This window comes from Amblyomma americanum, chromosome 3, assembly GCF_052857255.1.
Source record: "Amblyomma americanum isolate KBUSLIRL-KWMA chromosome 3, ASM5285725v1, whole genome shotgun sequence".
Classification (NCBI taxonomy): Eukaryota; Metazoa; Arthropoda; class Arachnida; order Ixodida; family Ixodidae; genus Amblyomma; species Amblyomma americanum.
In genome coordinates, this window is record NC_135499.1 from 63,460,772 (window position 1) to 63,477,317 (window position 16,546).

The following is a 16,546-nucleotide window of genomic DNA, read 5'->3' on the forward strand; positions in this document are numbered from 1 at the left end:
TCAAGTTTTAAGAACAAGTCGCTTTATATAAGTCGGTACCAAAATTTTATGCACGGTAGGTAATTACTCAAAATATCTTTTTTACCACGGGCTCTTTTGCATAAGCCTTCTGATGAAAAATCAGCGTTGCACCCATATGTTAAACTCGCCGGTCTGTTTGGGATGAGTGTAGTTAATTTGCTCATCTTCACGTGTTTCGCAAATATCGAAGCAATATGCATGTTCTTGTGAATTTCTGCTGGTGATAATCATTTATAAGGCACAAAAATTTGTTCCACCCTCACAAGGCGGGAATTATGTCTCCACGTGTTTGCCAAGGGATTAGGATTCTCTTTCACTGCGTGTTTCAACACATGTTACGTATTGCATACTTGCCGTTATCGCAGTGCCGCTTGTTTGTACGCGTGAGTGAGTGATTTCGTTTCAGTCGAGGTCAACCCCTAGCGAAAGTGAAAGGATTAAATGGGCCAAAAAGAAGATCGCATCGCTTCCCGCCTTTGCAAGTGTGGCCCATTGTTCGTGACCATGCAAGGAGAAAAGAGACCGAGGGGAAGGGATTCTCCCTCAGCCAATAGCGTAACGCCTATGTATGTGGTTGCATGAAGTCAAGTGAAGGATATAAAAGCCTGGAGCGGCGCTCTGAGATTCACGAAGTTCTCTGGTCTCTAAGCTGAACACAGTGGCCGTTGGATACATCTCAAGTGGAAATGCTACAAAAGGTAAGAAGCGCGTGCAGCAGCCGCGCTTTAGTTTGCTGTCGTTTTGATTTTCCCCGACGGGTTTGAGATTGGCCGCTCGGTAGCGAATTTTTATCCTGCACAATAGTTTGTGCAACGAGGATGCAACGAGTAGCCAAGTGAAAGGGGGGTCATTCTAGGTTTTAAGAACAGTTACCTTGCGAAAAAATGTGGCTGATCGTCATGTCATTTATTCCCATTCATTCCGTACCATAAGTTAACGTTAATGCTGGCCAAATAACGCTTTTTTGGGGGGTTGGTAGAAGCGCACCAAGTTGTTTGCATGGTTTTGTGTCTACAATGCTTACGTTTTGTAGACACGTTTACTCTCAATGTCACATATTATGCGCTAGTGTACGGTCTTGCTGTGAAAACTTATGCACAACTGAAATGACCTTCAAAAATGGTGCGTAAACGAAACATTATCGACATTACGCCTTCTCAGGCACTTCAAGACCCCTGGGTAATTTTGCACTTATCCTTTCTTAGCTTGCAACTACCGCAATGCGGTGGCCACGCTTTCGTTGCGATACGGAATGGTACCCTCTTCGAACGAATATGCATTTTCACGAAGCGAGTTTCCCCCGAAATTATGCGCATATAAGTTCTTGTTAACATTTAGACAAAAGAAACTCTTTACAGAATAACAGCTATATATATGCACACACCAGCGATAACCAGCAGATTTCAGATAAAGTAGTCCTTGTCGTTAAGCAGTCTGCAAAAGCCACTGTTAGCACAAATTTAAATATTTGTACAACTAAGCAAAAAATTGCGCCTTGCCAACTGCTTTTTATTGCTCCCAGCTCTACTGAAAAAAGCTCACGCTCACTGGACGATAGCCATACCGATACGCTAATCGGAAATGTGTTCAGCACAGCAACAACTGCCGATTTTTACTCCAGACTGTCATCCTCCTCTCCGTCGTCGCCTTCATCGAAGCAGGGAATGCTTTCGGTGGCGGCCATCACCATGGGTTCCAGGCAGGAGGGTTCCGAGGCCCTCTCTTCGCTGCAGCTGCTACTCCTGGATTAGCTGCAGCCGGTGCCGCATACGTAAGTAAACTACTCTCATCAACAACGAAGTGTATTTATTAGGCTGACGTGCTCAGTTTTTCTGCCTTCGTCACACATATCATATTAATGCAAAAATGCGAAATACCTCGCATTTTCACTGACTACTACTTACAGAACATTCCGCTTCTCTGGTAAAAATAGCAGGACATTATTTCCAGCTCACCTTTCTATGAACGTGGATTTTCTTGGCGTGATAAGGAAACCACCTAAAGAAACATGACTGCTGTGTCAGAATAACCTCTGCCTTTGCTTCTATCGCAGAGAACTAGCATTGTAAGTAATACGCTATTAAGTTCTGTTCCAAATGCTGCCGTAGCCTGAGATTGTGAACGCATGCAGATTTTAACTGTGCGTTGGACACAGCGGGGGCTCGAAGCTCGTCAAGTGGAAACTTCCACTTTTTCTTCGAGCCCTCCTCGTCCTCCGCTAATCTTTTTGTGAGGAAGAAAATAAATTATTGATTGATTGATTATTGATTTAGTTGTAATGAGATAAACTTAATCATCTTAGGTGATCGGCAGTTCAAACACTGCCAGTTACAGTGCTAGAATTCGCACGCGTACAGCAGTTTAGAAAGTTTAACTGGTGCAGGCAACGCAGATTTCTCTCTTCTCATCTATGCTACCGATGCATGTATATTGGAGAAAACTTTTGATGGCCTAAGGTAAGTGTTCAAACTCACAAATGACCGAGGACAGAATTTCAAGTCTCTTAAAGTGTCCGTAAAAATTTAAAAATTTAGGTAAGCGTAAACATCAATAACATTCAGCGCATGCATTTTTGATATCCCCATTCATGCTTGCTCTCACAAAGCTCTCGTGCTCGGGCTCCCAGTTTTGGGTTGTCAACTGAGTTTTGCAGTTTAGGTAGCGTCTTCTCTCCACAGCTTAAATCGTAGCACACAAAAATTTAATTCCTCAAATCTAATGCTCCTGGAGAACATCCTTTGAGTGGAGTTGGAGGGCTTCACCTTTTGCGTTGCCTTCGCAGCCTCCCCAGCCGTACAGCTTCGGCTACGACACCACAGATGAGTTCGGTACCCAGCTATTTCACAAGGAGCAGGGAGACGCCAGCAACGCCAAGACCGGCTCGTACGGCTACCGGGACGCCAACGGACTGTTCCGCACAGTGAGCTACGTGGCCGACGCCGGCGGATTCCGTGCCACGGTGGACACCAACGAGCCCGGCACCGCGCCCGGCGCCAGTGCCGACGCCGTGTTTAATGCCAAGCCAGTGGCGGCTCCAGCTGTAGCAATAGGGGCGGCGGCGGCGACTCCTGGCCGCTACATAGCCAGACCTGGCGTTTACAGCGCTGGAGCTGGGGCAGGGGGTCCATGGGCTGGCTAGTAGCGTATGCTTTTCTGTTACAACTGCCGTATGCTCCTTGTTACGAAAAGCTATGGTGCCCTCTCATGCCAGTTCAAGCATGGCTAACGCCTCGGCGTCGTCATAAGGAATAAAATGTTCATATCCGACAACTTCCTGTTTTTAATACACTCTACCACGCACCGGAAGCTTTGCTCTCTACAAGGTGAAGTCTAAATATAGAAGAAAAAGGATTGATCTTACTATTTCGTATTCAGCGAAAAGTTGCTCGTCACTTTACAAATGTATGTTACTCTGACCGAGGAAGGCTTTGAGCACCGTCCGCAGTGCATGATTAAAAACTGCGTCTTCCTGGGAGACGGCAGGCTGAGAAAGACATAACTGGAGGGTACCTCCTTATGGCAGAAGCATGCGTCCTAGCAGGAGTGTATTGTAACATTTGATGCGCCGCATAAGTGAACTGAAAATTTGCAGGAGTTCTATAACACTATTTCAGCAGTTTGTATGGTTTATGGTGCGGAAGCCTCGGCCGCAGAAGGCTCAACCTTATATTCCTTGTTTACGCGTTCGCAGACAATATTGGTTATTGTAGCAAACCACGGTATTTACTCCCGCACTGATCTGTCTGTGACATTCCGGCCCCCTGATTGTGAGATGAGGGAAATAAAAGAAATTCTTGGAGCGCGTTATTGGTTCCACAACGGAAGATATGATTCGACGACGTACAAGTGATGCTTCCGACACAGCACGCCACGCCGCATAGATGTCGCGGTGGTGCCAGAAGGCACCGGGCAAGCACGTCCACGACTTTTTCACTATCTGACCTCCTTTTAATTGACTTGAAAATGGCGTAAAATTTGAAAATTTGTTCCTGAGGATAGGAAATAGTGCCGTAACTGTCTCACATATATCGGTGGACACCTGTACCACGCCGTAAGGGAAGGGATAAAGGAGGAACTGAGAGAATAAAGAAAAAAGAGGTGCAGCAGTGAGGGCTCCGGAATAATTTCGACCACCTAGGGATCTTTAACGTGCACTGACATCGCACAGCACGCGGGCGCCTTTTGCGTTTCGCCTCCTTCGAAACGCGGCCCTCCGCGATGGCGTTCGAAGCCGGGTACTCCGGTGGCTCTTTGGTTAGCGCGCTAACCACAGAGCCACCGCGGCGGGTGAAAATGTCGTGCTTTCGCACAGTTATATGCCTCCGGCTCGCTGAAATGATGGCGGCTCGCTGAGAGCTGCTGAAACCCCCCCCCCCCCCCATCCCACCCCTCCATGTTCGGCAGGCGCGGTTCGCCTCCCGGCTATGCGAATTTGAAAAGTATTGTTTTTATGAGCATTGTCGATGCGCATAGTCTACATCGCATGCTCAATGCGGCGAGGATACAGTGGGGCTCCATCTTCTTCTTCGCACTGAGTTTACCTTGGCATTTTTTGAGCGGCTCCTGTATGCAGTAAAGATCTGAAGAAGTGCCATAATCTGTGACCGCCGTGATGCGCCGTATCGGACAACCAGTCGCCGAGCGCTATTCTGAAAAAACAAAGAAGGTGCTCCTTCAAGCATGAAAATATGATGAGAATCGCATGGAGATCGATGTCAGCTGTGGGCATTTATTCTTGAATATTGTCTTCAAGCGTACTATTGCTATCTTCACTCTCGTATGTCATAAGTTCTCTGTTTTTTCATGTAATAATCAATTTTTTCTTTTAATTACTTGTGGTCTGTAAATATTTTACTTTAGCCAGTTTCAAAACAGCTTCAAAATTTATGAAGCGCCAAAGAAAAGACTGCCTTTGAAACTACAACCACCTCTTTTGAAAACAAAGTCGAGATTCTACACAGCCGGTGCGTCGTGATGCTTGTCATGAGAAACACAACATACGCGTGTCCAAAACACGTAAAAAGGTGGTTAACCATACTGAATATGGCTTTCATTGACCAAGGTTAAATAAAACCCCCCAACATATTTTCAGTATCATATTTAGTCTCAACCAGCAGTTATATCGTATTTGCATGAATATCACCGCTAAATATTACAATTCCTCATGTAGCAAAAAAAAAGCATGCCTATTCCCAAAATAATGACTTGCTCTATCCAGGGTGCCTTGAAAACTTTCGCTGTGTTTGCGTAACACGTCTACACGTGCAGGTACGGAAACGTTGTTCTTCAGGAAACACCTGGCGTTTGAAAACGTCTGGCGACAAATTCAGCAAAATAGGATCTAAAATAACCAGCTGCCGAAGCTCGGCCGCTCTGTGTCGACAGCCCGGCCACTCATGTTGGACACAACGGAAATTAGCTGCCTAGGAAGGTAAATAAACAATTGAATAATGTGGTAGCGTTTTAACATAGGAAAACCGACAAGACGTGCAAAAGCATGCGTTTAGCCTGGTTGACTCATGGTTGGAAATTGGAAAGGACGGAAGATCAAATGGCAGACTTCGATTCCGGATAATTCTGCTTGCAAAAAACGCATTCAGGAAGTTTTTGCAGGAGTACAATTATGAAGCGTTGTCGTTTAGCACCGAAAGAATTCTGTACCTACATTGAAATACAGACCGCGTTTTAACCCATCGTTCGCTCTTCTAGAAATGCACATTTTAGCTTTGGCGTAGATAGGTTCACTGGGCGGAGGCTATACAATTTCCTTGTCCCTGAAATAAAACCAGCTGTTTGTCGGGTGACCTCACTTCCGTCGCTTCTGTTCAGGAATTTTTTTCGCGCTTGTTTCGAGCTACGCAATAGGAGCTAACTATCCGAGTACGTTGTTTTCTTACTGTTAAATTCTGCTAGCTCTGGCCTGCTTTCCATTTTACTTAATTTGACTGTAATATACGAAACAGATGTTTACGAATGAGACTAATATTTACTTCTTGTACCGTAATCACGGTTCTTTACACATTTTCAGCGCGAAAGAAAATCAATTCTTGATCTGAAAACGTAACCTTATCACATATTTGGTACTAATTCGTTTGGTCGACACGTCTATTATAAATGTTTTACGAGAGCAAAACTCTTTCAGTCAATGCTGAAGCCAAATTTTTGACTCTTTGCATGAACTATATGCTTTTCTCAAGAGATTAGGCAAACATCAATTACAGCACGTCAGGTAAGGTAAGCTTATGTTGACAGTGTTGTATGGCGAATTCGATCCAATTTAATGATCAATGCCATTCGAATTAATAGCTAAGCACCAGTGCTAAGCGTTTTTTTTTCAACCAATTTCTATTCCTGAGCAGTTTTCTCATTGCACCCGCGTTCAATATCAATACAGAGGAAAGTAACGTACCTTTCTGGCAGAGTCAAACCATTGCACACAAAAATCATCAGTGTATTGAAAAGCATGTTGCAGGTGAATAACTTAGTTAAACCTAGTAGGTGTGCGAACGCAGGTGTTCATACTTCAATTGGAAGGGACCCTTAAGTTCCGCCTTATGCATATGACGCTATCGCTTTAGTGGTTAATGCCCATATATGCAGAATCGGTCATTCTGTACGTATCATTCGTAGATCGCCGCGAGTCCTCATACCACTGCCAGCTCAGTGGTGCAGCACTTACGCGATGCGTGACTGCACTGGCAGGTGGCTGTTCCTGCCTCATCCACTCGAATGAATTGTGTGACCCATGATGCTCTTCATGGGCAACCTCTAGCGAGACCACTCATTGACTTAACTTCCACCTGCCACGGTGGTCAGTTTGCTCACCATCCGGTGGGCAGGTTGTGATGACGCCACAAGTTTACGCGACCTAAGTGGTGCGAGGCCGTGCTACCATTGGCTACAGCGGGCGTTACGCTCCTCCGAACTAACCCGACCTTACCCGAGTAATTCGGGAACCGCGGGTTAGTTCGGAGCATAAGAAAAGATTCTTTTTCGGGCTTGCTACATCTGGAGTAGTTTTTTTCGTACTAAAATATATCGAATTACAGCTAAGCGTTTCAAGAAATACAGAAGTGTCAAGCAAAGCATCGAAGGAAGGCGTTGTACAGCGACGGGTAGCAGAGACAAACACACAAAGGCATCTGACTGCAGGTAGGTCAGTTTTTTTCGTGCAATTAAAATGATATTTGACGTTGGGGTCCGCGAACTGATTCCGGGATTCAAAGAGACAGCTTCGTTTCTATTGCAAACCATCGGGCAGTGCACGTGTGCGCTTGTAGTGGGAAATATAGTTGTCTAATACTACCTCTTGTTTAGTCACAATTATTCAGTTACGTTAAATCCAACAAATTTTTTGTGCCTGCGATGTCTTTACACGACAGACTGGTGCCACAGAGTTCTTTCTTAGCTTCCATCAGATGCCCATTGAACAGCGTTAATGCAGCGCCTAAAGACCAAGCGGCAGATGTTTGCCATGTGCTCAAGGAGAGGAATTTCACAGGAAGGGGGACTGACGGAGACAATGAAGCAGCATTTCTCCAAGTAGCTGGCCGACAACAATAATAGCAGGAGCCTTCACCGGTTCCTGCATGAAAACAGCTTACATGACTTCCTATAGTGTACAATGAACCAAATTTACGCCTTTATGGCAAGTGTGCGAAAAAAAAGCAAGCCAAGCGCTACGTCTTCTGCTTGCTTGCCTCAACCCTCAAAGAAGCAACGCATGTGAGGCCAAATTAAATGGGGAATCATATTCGTCGTATTCTCCTCACATGTATTACAGAGAGATTGTAATCTTCCCATTTTCTCTTTCTGTGGACTGAATTTCTTCTTCTCCAGATCCTGAAACTCTTTCATAGCTTCCAAGCTATTCGTCGAGGCGGCTGGTAGAGACAAATCATATTGTTAGCATAGATCCTTCCATTTATTTTGTAATATACGCCGATCATAGCACAATAATTGTTTCAGGCACTAACCTTAACGATTTAATTGTGGAATGTAATGATATACTCAATAAAATATATAGGTGGTGAATGATGAATAAATTAAATATAAATCCTACAAAGTCCAAGAAAGTGGAAGAAACAAACCAAAAATACAAAATTGCATGCTCAACTTCGAAAATCAACAAATGGATATTGTTCAAGAGTACAAAATTCTTGGAGTGTATTTTTCGTGTCATTAAAACTTGGATGCCCACGTTGAACACCTCTGCAAAAAACTGTCTTCGGTCTGCGGAACACTTTCGCGATGCCATGAAACTTTACCTTTCAAATGTAAATTAGAAATTTATTATGCATTATTTTTTCTCACCTTAACTACTTTAGCTTAGTATGGGTCATGAATGACTAAAAATAACATAAATTAGCTTTTATTATTGCAAAAAAAATTGTTCGAATTATCGCCAATATTGATAACATGACAACCACCAAATAAGCCTTCCAAGCACATAACATTGTCCGCGTTGATCCCTTGTAGAATTTTAAATTATTGCAAAAATTGTAATTTTCCACGGCATCAGTTGTCAATTTTTACTCTACCCTAGCATATTTGGACATGCTTTGTGCTTACATACATACAAGGAAGTACTAACTCATGCAATATAGCCCGTTTTCGCACCGATTATAAATTACAAATGTTGTCTTCTAATCTGCCCTGAGCTACGGAGATATTTTGTTAAAATGCCTTTCTATGTGTCCACTTGTTGATTGTTGAACGTTTTCTTGAGTGTTAATGCATTTTTCTTTCAACATATGTATGACCATTTCAGTGTTCTCATTTTTAAACATTATACGAGCCAGTGTATATATGTGTCGAGTGTTTTCTTTATTTAATGTACTACTGTATGTGTGACTGGTTTTGCAAAATATCCTGTACCGCTCGCTTGTAGGGGTTTCCTGGACCTAGTCAAGCTGCCCAGGCAGCTTTAAGTTAGGAAACCCTCCAGTTGAACCTGGAAAATAAACTTATATTGACTTGACCTCGGTCACTAAGAAAATTCAATAAAAATAAATAAATGATATTTGAAATCTAGCGTAAAAATAACTTAGTCGTTAACATTCCAGAAGCAGAAGAAATTCACCATAGTTTTTCTCTTGCACTGATGCGACACTTCAACGCAGCAAGGAAAGGTGTTGAATGAGGAAAGTAGCAGTGAAGTAAGAGTTTGAAAAGCATAAAGAATTTAAGGGCGAGAGCTTTCATTCACTACGTAAGATACGTTTGGGACCTTTAATATATCAATGACGTTAAATTTTCAAGCACCAGACGATGGTCATTTGCCGTGCTAAACAGCTTGCAAAGTGAGCGCTATTGTCGTGGTGCATCCTGAGCTTTCAGTTAAACGCGCTTCTTTGGTGTGATTTAGATACTTGCACTGGAGTCGCAATTTCGTTTAGCTGCCTGCAAAGCCATTACGTGCCATCAACCACTGCCATGGTAGTTACGACAAAAACGAGGTGGAAAGCGAAACTATGCGGCTAGATTGAAAGCATGATAAAATATGTCAAAGACACTCACAAAGACTGCTTCATAGCAAAATTGCCGAGTGGTGAGATTCGGTAGTCTACAAAGCGCTGTGGCTTTTCGGAATGAGCAGGCCTGATAATAAAGCAGAAAAACGCAGTTTAAAAAGGCCTACCCTCTCTGCTTGCACTAATGGAAGAAAAGGTGCCTAAACGAAAAGTGGCGTGTCAAAGATGGCCTTAAGGCGTCGTGACACAGTCATCAGAGAACGAACTGAACGTGACGTGCGGGTCTCAAGAAAACGACTTCTTTCATGGTGAAACCACGGCAATTTCCAAACCAATAGCTTGCTTCCTGACGATGGGCAGCTGAGCTGCCTAAAGCAGTTACATAATAGACTGCCTTAGTAGTGGAAATTCTAACTATAGTTTTATTCAAAATGACGCACAACACCTTGAATATTTGTATTAGAATAAAAGTGATGTAGAACCACTCATCGTGCAGTTTCATGAGATTGGTTCGACAGCTGAGTTTTATTGCGTTGATATCAAAGCATTTCGAGCCCACAAGGCTGCCTATATTTTTGAGCAGCTTAAGAATACGCAAAAGCCGGCGTCCTCAATCACTCCAGGCGACGCGCAGGGGTCCCTCTTCTTTCAGCCTATGTCAGGTTCATTAATAAAACAAAACATAAAAAAGTCAGCGCATAATCGACGGACGCAACTTTAATGCATTAGCTTCTACATAAATATGAACGATTTCGTCTGCAAGAGTCGAATGAAACATTAAGCTTCCAACTGCCTTTTTGACTATGTTACTCGTCCGTTATGACTCACCAAGGAAAAGTGTTCAATAGAAATTTTAAAAAATCTGAAAAATGTACTAAACTTTGATAAAAGCATTTGATTGTCTCGTATTGGACAAATGTGTTGTGAATTAAATTGTGCATTGAAGGAATTAATGCGTTGCACTGACATACTGCCGCTAGAATATCCACTGCGTTGCATATTTACGCAGTGAATAAACGCCTCCTCAAAATATTATTGTTAGAGAAGTCGAGCTCTAATACACGCACTGAAACAATCAACGTGAAAAATTACTTGCCACTACTTACAGTGTCACTCTCCTGAGGACTGATATCAAGTGCCTCATCCAATGGAACTTCACGATCATCAGCCGCCCGACTACGCTCACTTAAAGTCCTCCCAATCTCGCCCAGTAACCCTGTCCAATTGGCAGCCATGTTGACCCCGCAAACTAACAAATGATACACAATGCCGCAAAAGTGGAGCCACCTCATCAGAAAGCAGGGCTCGGTGAGAGACTTCTCATACTGGCGCTTTCTACCTAACAAGAGACCCTCGAGATCTAAGCCGCCTACCAATTCGTGGGTGTGTGAGGATATAAGCCCCTCAATTCCAAAATGTGTCATCAATGAAATCAACCGCTCTCAGTACCCCTATGCGTGATCAAAGTCAATCAAAATATAAGCATTGAGAAAACGTCTGCAGGAATGGTTAGATTATACGTAGTAGCAATTCACCATACCTTTGGGTCAAGTGGTTACCTTTGTTTCCTTGCAAAGTCTTGCCGTTGTAAGAGAGTGTTGTTATGTCCTTAATAGGTTGGATACAGGGGACCATCACCTCACAGTGCCTCGAGAAGAATTAACTGCAAACCGACTGAGATGTTTTTCGCCTCCATAGGACTTAGTTGGGCTGATGATGACGGCGATCTGCTGTCATACGTCAAAGCATTTTGTGAACTACCCAATAAACACTTTCTTACTAATTTATTCCCTTGTCCTCACGCCGTTCGCACCTGCCACCTTTGACGGCACAGCTGAACGATAGTCTGAACAGTGGCACAAAAAGAAAACAAATGAAGAGAAGTGCTGATTTCAAAAACAGATTAATACTTACAAAAGAAATTGCTCCCGAGTATAGTTCCTAGTGGTAAATTTCAGTCTATAATGTCCTTATTTTGACCGGGATTCTGTTTCGAAACTCAGGTCTGGCCATGCTCGTCTGTAATTATTACTTTCTGCAATTATTCGCTATCGGAGCCTAATTAATCGCACACAGAGTACTGTGCACACACAAATAGAGCGCCAGAACAGCCAATAGTCAATGTATCGAATAGGCTAAACCATTTCAATAAAAGACGTTAAAATAAACAGTTAACGGGTTTTAATATTTTCGTGTAGTGAAGTCTGTGTTAGGTGCTGAGCAGACTTTGCAGGTGCATGAATGTCCTGTTTAAACATCACTCACCATGACATTATTTGGGCAAAAAAGGCGGCACAAAGAAAACACGACAGTGTGAGAGCAAGACGAGAGGATTGCGTCCGTGCAGTCGTCTTGTCTGTCTGCCGATTTTTTCAGCAAAAGACCTGTCGTGGCGAATGGAGGAACTGACCAACTCGCACGACAACACTTGCTGAAGTCCGCTTTAAAGTTGCGCAATAGGGCAATAAAGAAAGGAGTTTGGCTATCAGAACAAGTAAACAAGAGGGATTATGAACTAGTTTGGATAATCTGAATAACACAAAAACCCTGCCAATGAATCGAAGCCTTTGAAATATCGAGACATAGAATTGCTTTAGATTTATTGATTGCGATCACTTAGGCAGGGTATATTGGTTATTTTCCTCTAAGCAGAAGTCGGAAAAATGCCGCATGTGTTCGACCCGAAAACGAATAATATTGAATTGTATTAAATTAATTCCTGTGAGTTCTGTCTGTTAGAATACTGCTTTAATCGGTTAGTATACTGCTTTAAGGAATGTTTTTGTTAGTATAATGGTTTTACTTGGTACGCACACCTCACTAGTGTCCGTACTCCGCAAAGCAAACAACGAACACAGGGTTTGGTTTGAGGTATAAAGGAGCCTTTGCTACTGCATGATCTTGTCGTGAGGCCTCTTCCAGCGAATCAATAAGTGCGTAATGGCACGGAAACTGCATATGTAAAGATTTTCGAAAGAAGGTCACCGCTGATTCATGGTGTATTGCAAAAGTCAGTGCAATTTTCCCATGTAGTGCAGTAATAACGTTCTCATGAAATTACGCAGCGTATAAATTCATTTTATTTTCGGCTCCTCATGCTAATTAAGTAAATAACATCATATCAGGAGAACAAGTACCTTGGCCTATTACTCGGTTCTCCTCAACAGCGGCGGTTTCCTTACTGGCAACAGTATTCCATCCGAACAATAGCGTCATTACTATATTTTGTTTGCAGATCAGACACTGTTTTCAGCCAGATGAATTAACATAAAAATATTACTGAGAACATTGCCTGTCCTTTAGAATGAAACCGGGTAATCAACTTTCACAACAAACTTCTTGCACTTGAAAAAAATGCGGTTGGGGTCCGCTGTGATCTTTTGATACAGGAGCCGCCGCGGTGGCTGAGTGGTTATGGCGCTCGGCTGCTGGCCCGAAAGACGCGGGTTCGATCTCGGCCGCGGCGGTCGAATTTCAATGGAGGCGAAATTCTAGAGGCTCGTGTGCTGTGCGATGTCAGTGCAAGTTAACGAACTCCAGGTGGTCGAAATTTCCGGAGCCCTTTACTACGGCGTCTCTCATAGCCTTAGTCGCTTTGGGACGTTAAACCCCATAAACAAAACCAAACCATCTTTCCATATAAAATTTCTCGCTTGAAAGAATGGTGGTAGACCATCAACTATCCCCACCTCCCCTAAAAACAAAAATTCAGTCATGCCTTGAGAAGGCAGAAGATAGGCATTTCTTTCTCATATTAGTTCGCGAAGTCCATTGCAAGTCACTTTTAGTTATTCGGAAATATAACTTATTCACCTGCAGCAAGTACTAACCGGGGTTGGGGGCAGATTTCTGTTGATGCCTACCTTATCATGTGGCGCATGGTAGATATACCATATTGCTTTGCAACAGACTTCAGACCTAAGAAGTCGCAATTAAACCTTTTAAATGAAAAGAAATCTCGTGGTGCGCAGCTAAAGGAAAACCATTTGAATCCGCAGTCTTGCTTTCAAAAATGTCGCCCGTCCCGCACTTTAATATGCTTCAGCAATGGGCAGTCTGAACCAAGCTTACCTGACAACACCCTAAAACAGTTAAGAAATCGCCATGAAATGTCCACCACTGGAGGGGAGGTATTAGTTACCCTGATGCAGGGGGATGTTTATAACATTATAGAACAGTTCCACGATAAATTTATGTTTGTTAACCGTTCGCCAAAAAAAACTGGTATGCTTTAACAATCCACAATAGAAATAGGATTTGTCAAGATCAGTAGTACTGCTGAACAAGGACAGCTCTGCACGAACTGCTAATGAATCCACTTCCATACAGTACTTCTGTCAGATAATTGGGAATTGAATTCGTTAGCACGATCTCTGGGTAAAAATATATTGAAATGATAAGGACTGTGCTATACCGATGTTTCAAATAAGACCATGCACGACTGTGAAACAAGAACAGTTTATAAAACAATACACGAACCGATAATAAGGTACGGGATTGCTCTCTTTTGTTGCTGTTCCACGGCGCTACAGAAACAAAGAAGCAAAGTAATAATGATATGTGCAGAAAATATTGGTTACGGTGTGTTCCAACACAACACTGTTAAAGGTGCTCTTTTAGAAATCATAGATATTATTAGTGACGAAGAGTTTCGAGATTATGAAATGTGTGTTAAACATTATTGTGAACCTGGCTTCAAAAAATAAAAACTAAAGGAATTAAGGGATTTCATTCGAATTAAGGAAATATGAACATTCCTCTGTACCACGTATTTACAGCAACTATGGAAGAAATACCGCGAGTATTATGTGCTTTGAAAATTGTACCACTTAGGCGAAATTGTACTTATAATAAACTCAATGAAAAAGAATAAAGAAGAAATAAAATAAGTGGTCCAATAAAATTCATGTGTCGTTCTTGGTATTCCTTCTTTATATGTATTTTAAAATTACTTACAATTTGCTGTGTATAAATGTTGTATTTTGAATTCAAAACGTTTTTGGACTGCAGATGTATATACCTTGTTATGTATGAAAATTTATGTGTGTTCGCCGTACCGTGGACCACTGGCTGCCTGTGCTGCATTCAAGCAGAATTGTGCTTAAGCAGCGCAGTGTACTGAAATAAATTTTATCATTATTATTTATCATTATAAATATTATTAAAATGGTGCCAGCCACTTCAACTGTCCCAGATATAACACCCACTCCAGCTTACCGGAAATAAATCATGTTTTCATCTAGACAGTCACACCTAGACGAAAAGACGCTTTTCGATGTCTGTTCCTGAATTTGTATTATACTTTTCTGGCCTTCTTGGTGGCACCATTGATATACTTCCTTGATAGCATTGCGGCAACTCTTCACTTCAATGCGTATTACGTGATTGCATTGCTGCACTAAGGAACTAAAGAAATCAAATTTCAATGTTGCCGTTAATCAATTAAATTCTGTATTTGATCACAATCTCATTGGGCACTGTCCTTATAGATTCTTGCAACCAGCAATATCATACTGGTGTCACACGGGCACATTCGATCGCACTCAAGTAGATAGAAATTCAAATCGATGCAGGTCCAGCATTGCTACACAGCGAATTCAATTGCGATTGACCGCGATCCTGCTCAAAAGCATAAAGCAGGATTGAGGTTTCACTGAGAGCCTCGTTCCCAGGGTATACGCCAACTGAAACAAAGTATTCCAGCTAAAACTAAAAAATACTGGAATCTTTTTCATAGAAAAAAGTGTACAATTTTAAAACGGCATTTGTTTTTATTTGTGCGCTTTGATTTCCAAAGCGGTGTTCATACTCTTGATACTACATACTCGGCATTCCCGTTTTGCCAGTGGTAAACAAACGTGACCCCGGCTCCCACGTGTGCTGGCCGCCTTATTTTGCTGCTGTTTTGAACGGAGTGCACTTTTGGTATCCTCATGACGGTATGCTCGCGCTGCAGAAAGGGCCGGCACGTTTCTACTATAGAGGGGAAAGTTACTGGAGAGATGTGGTATGATTGTCTGAAAACGTTTTCGCTGAGATGAGGCAAGGTGTCCTCAGACCATATGTAATAAAGAACGTCTTGCAAAGCACAGCGTCGCGAACAACCAGCCGTACAATCCAGGCGCAGACTGGAGGCAGCGGTCATTCCAGAGCACGCACGATGGACGGAGCGTTCGGCGTTCGAGCTTCGGAGCGTTCGGCGCTTCTCGTCGTCATCTTCGTTAAGCGCCAGCCTCTGAAGATTCCAAAGCCAAAGGCCGGTCTTACAAATTTACCCGGACGAAAGGGCGCCATCCTGGCGGCCTAGGGCTTTGTGTCAACGGCGGGGTCGTAATATGGTTTGAGGCCAGTCGTGAGGACAATGGCGCGGCCTCGGCGACGATGATCAGGGGACGGCGTAATGGGTTCGATGAGGAATTGACGGGGGATGTCTGCTGAAGAATACGGCAGGGTCCCTGGTACTTGCTAACAAGTTTGGAGGAAAGGCCGGGACGTGAGGAGGGTACCCAGAGCCAGACCAAAGAGTCAGGAAGGTAAGCGGGAGGAAGTGCAGGGAGATCACGGGTGCTTTTCTGCTGTTGCTGGACGTGAGAAATGAAGGACCGGGTAAGCCTTCGGCATTCCTCGGCATAAGTTGCGGCTTGAGAAAGAGTTGTAAATTCGGAAGCATCAGGGCGGTAAGGTAGAATGGTGTCCATTTTGCAAGAAGGCTCATGGCCGTAGAGGAGAAAGTACGGAGAGAATCCTGTGGTGGCTTGAACCACGGAGTTATAAGCGTAAGTGACAAAAGGAAGAACGCGGCCCCAGTTACAATGGTCGGAAGCAAGATACATGGCCATCATGTCGCTGAGGTTGCGGTTAAAACGCTCAGCCATGCCATTTGTCTGGGGGTGGTAGGCGGAGCTGGTGCGGTGAACGATGTTGCATTCCTGAAGGAGAGATTCTACAACTTCAGAGCGGAAGGCCGGACCTCTGTCTCTGAGCAGCTCTTTGGGCGCACCATGGCGAAGAATGATGCCATGGAGAATGAAGGATGCAATGTCGTGGGCGTA

General features: G+C 43.3%; 1 protein-coding gene across 1 annotated transcript; it reads left to right on the forward strand.

The window, feature by feature from the left end:
* Positions 1 to 663: 663 nt before the first annotated feature.
* On the forward strand, positions 664 to 3,282 carry LOC144123008 (uncharacterized). Its single transcript, XM_077655936.1, has 3 exons — positions 664 to 719; positions 1,643 to 1,792; positions 2,804 to 3,282. The coding sequence occupies exons 1-3, from the start codon at positions 708 to 710 to the stop codon at positions 3,158 to 3,160; spliced, it is 519 nt and encodes a 172-aa protein (XP_077512062.1). The 5' UTR covers positions 664 to 707; the 3' UTR covers positions 3,161 to 3,282.
* The last annotated feature ends 13,264 nt before the right edge of the window (positions 3,283 to 16,546 follow it).

Excerpts from the sequence above, each read along its gene's own strand:
- LOC144123008 (XM_077655936.1), top strand. Across the intron at positions 1,793-2,803 it reads CTGCAGCCGGTGCCGCATAC|CCTCCCCAGCCGTACAGCTT; the intron begins GTAAGTAAACTA and ends TTGCCTTCGCAG.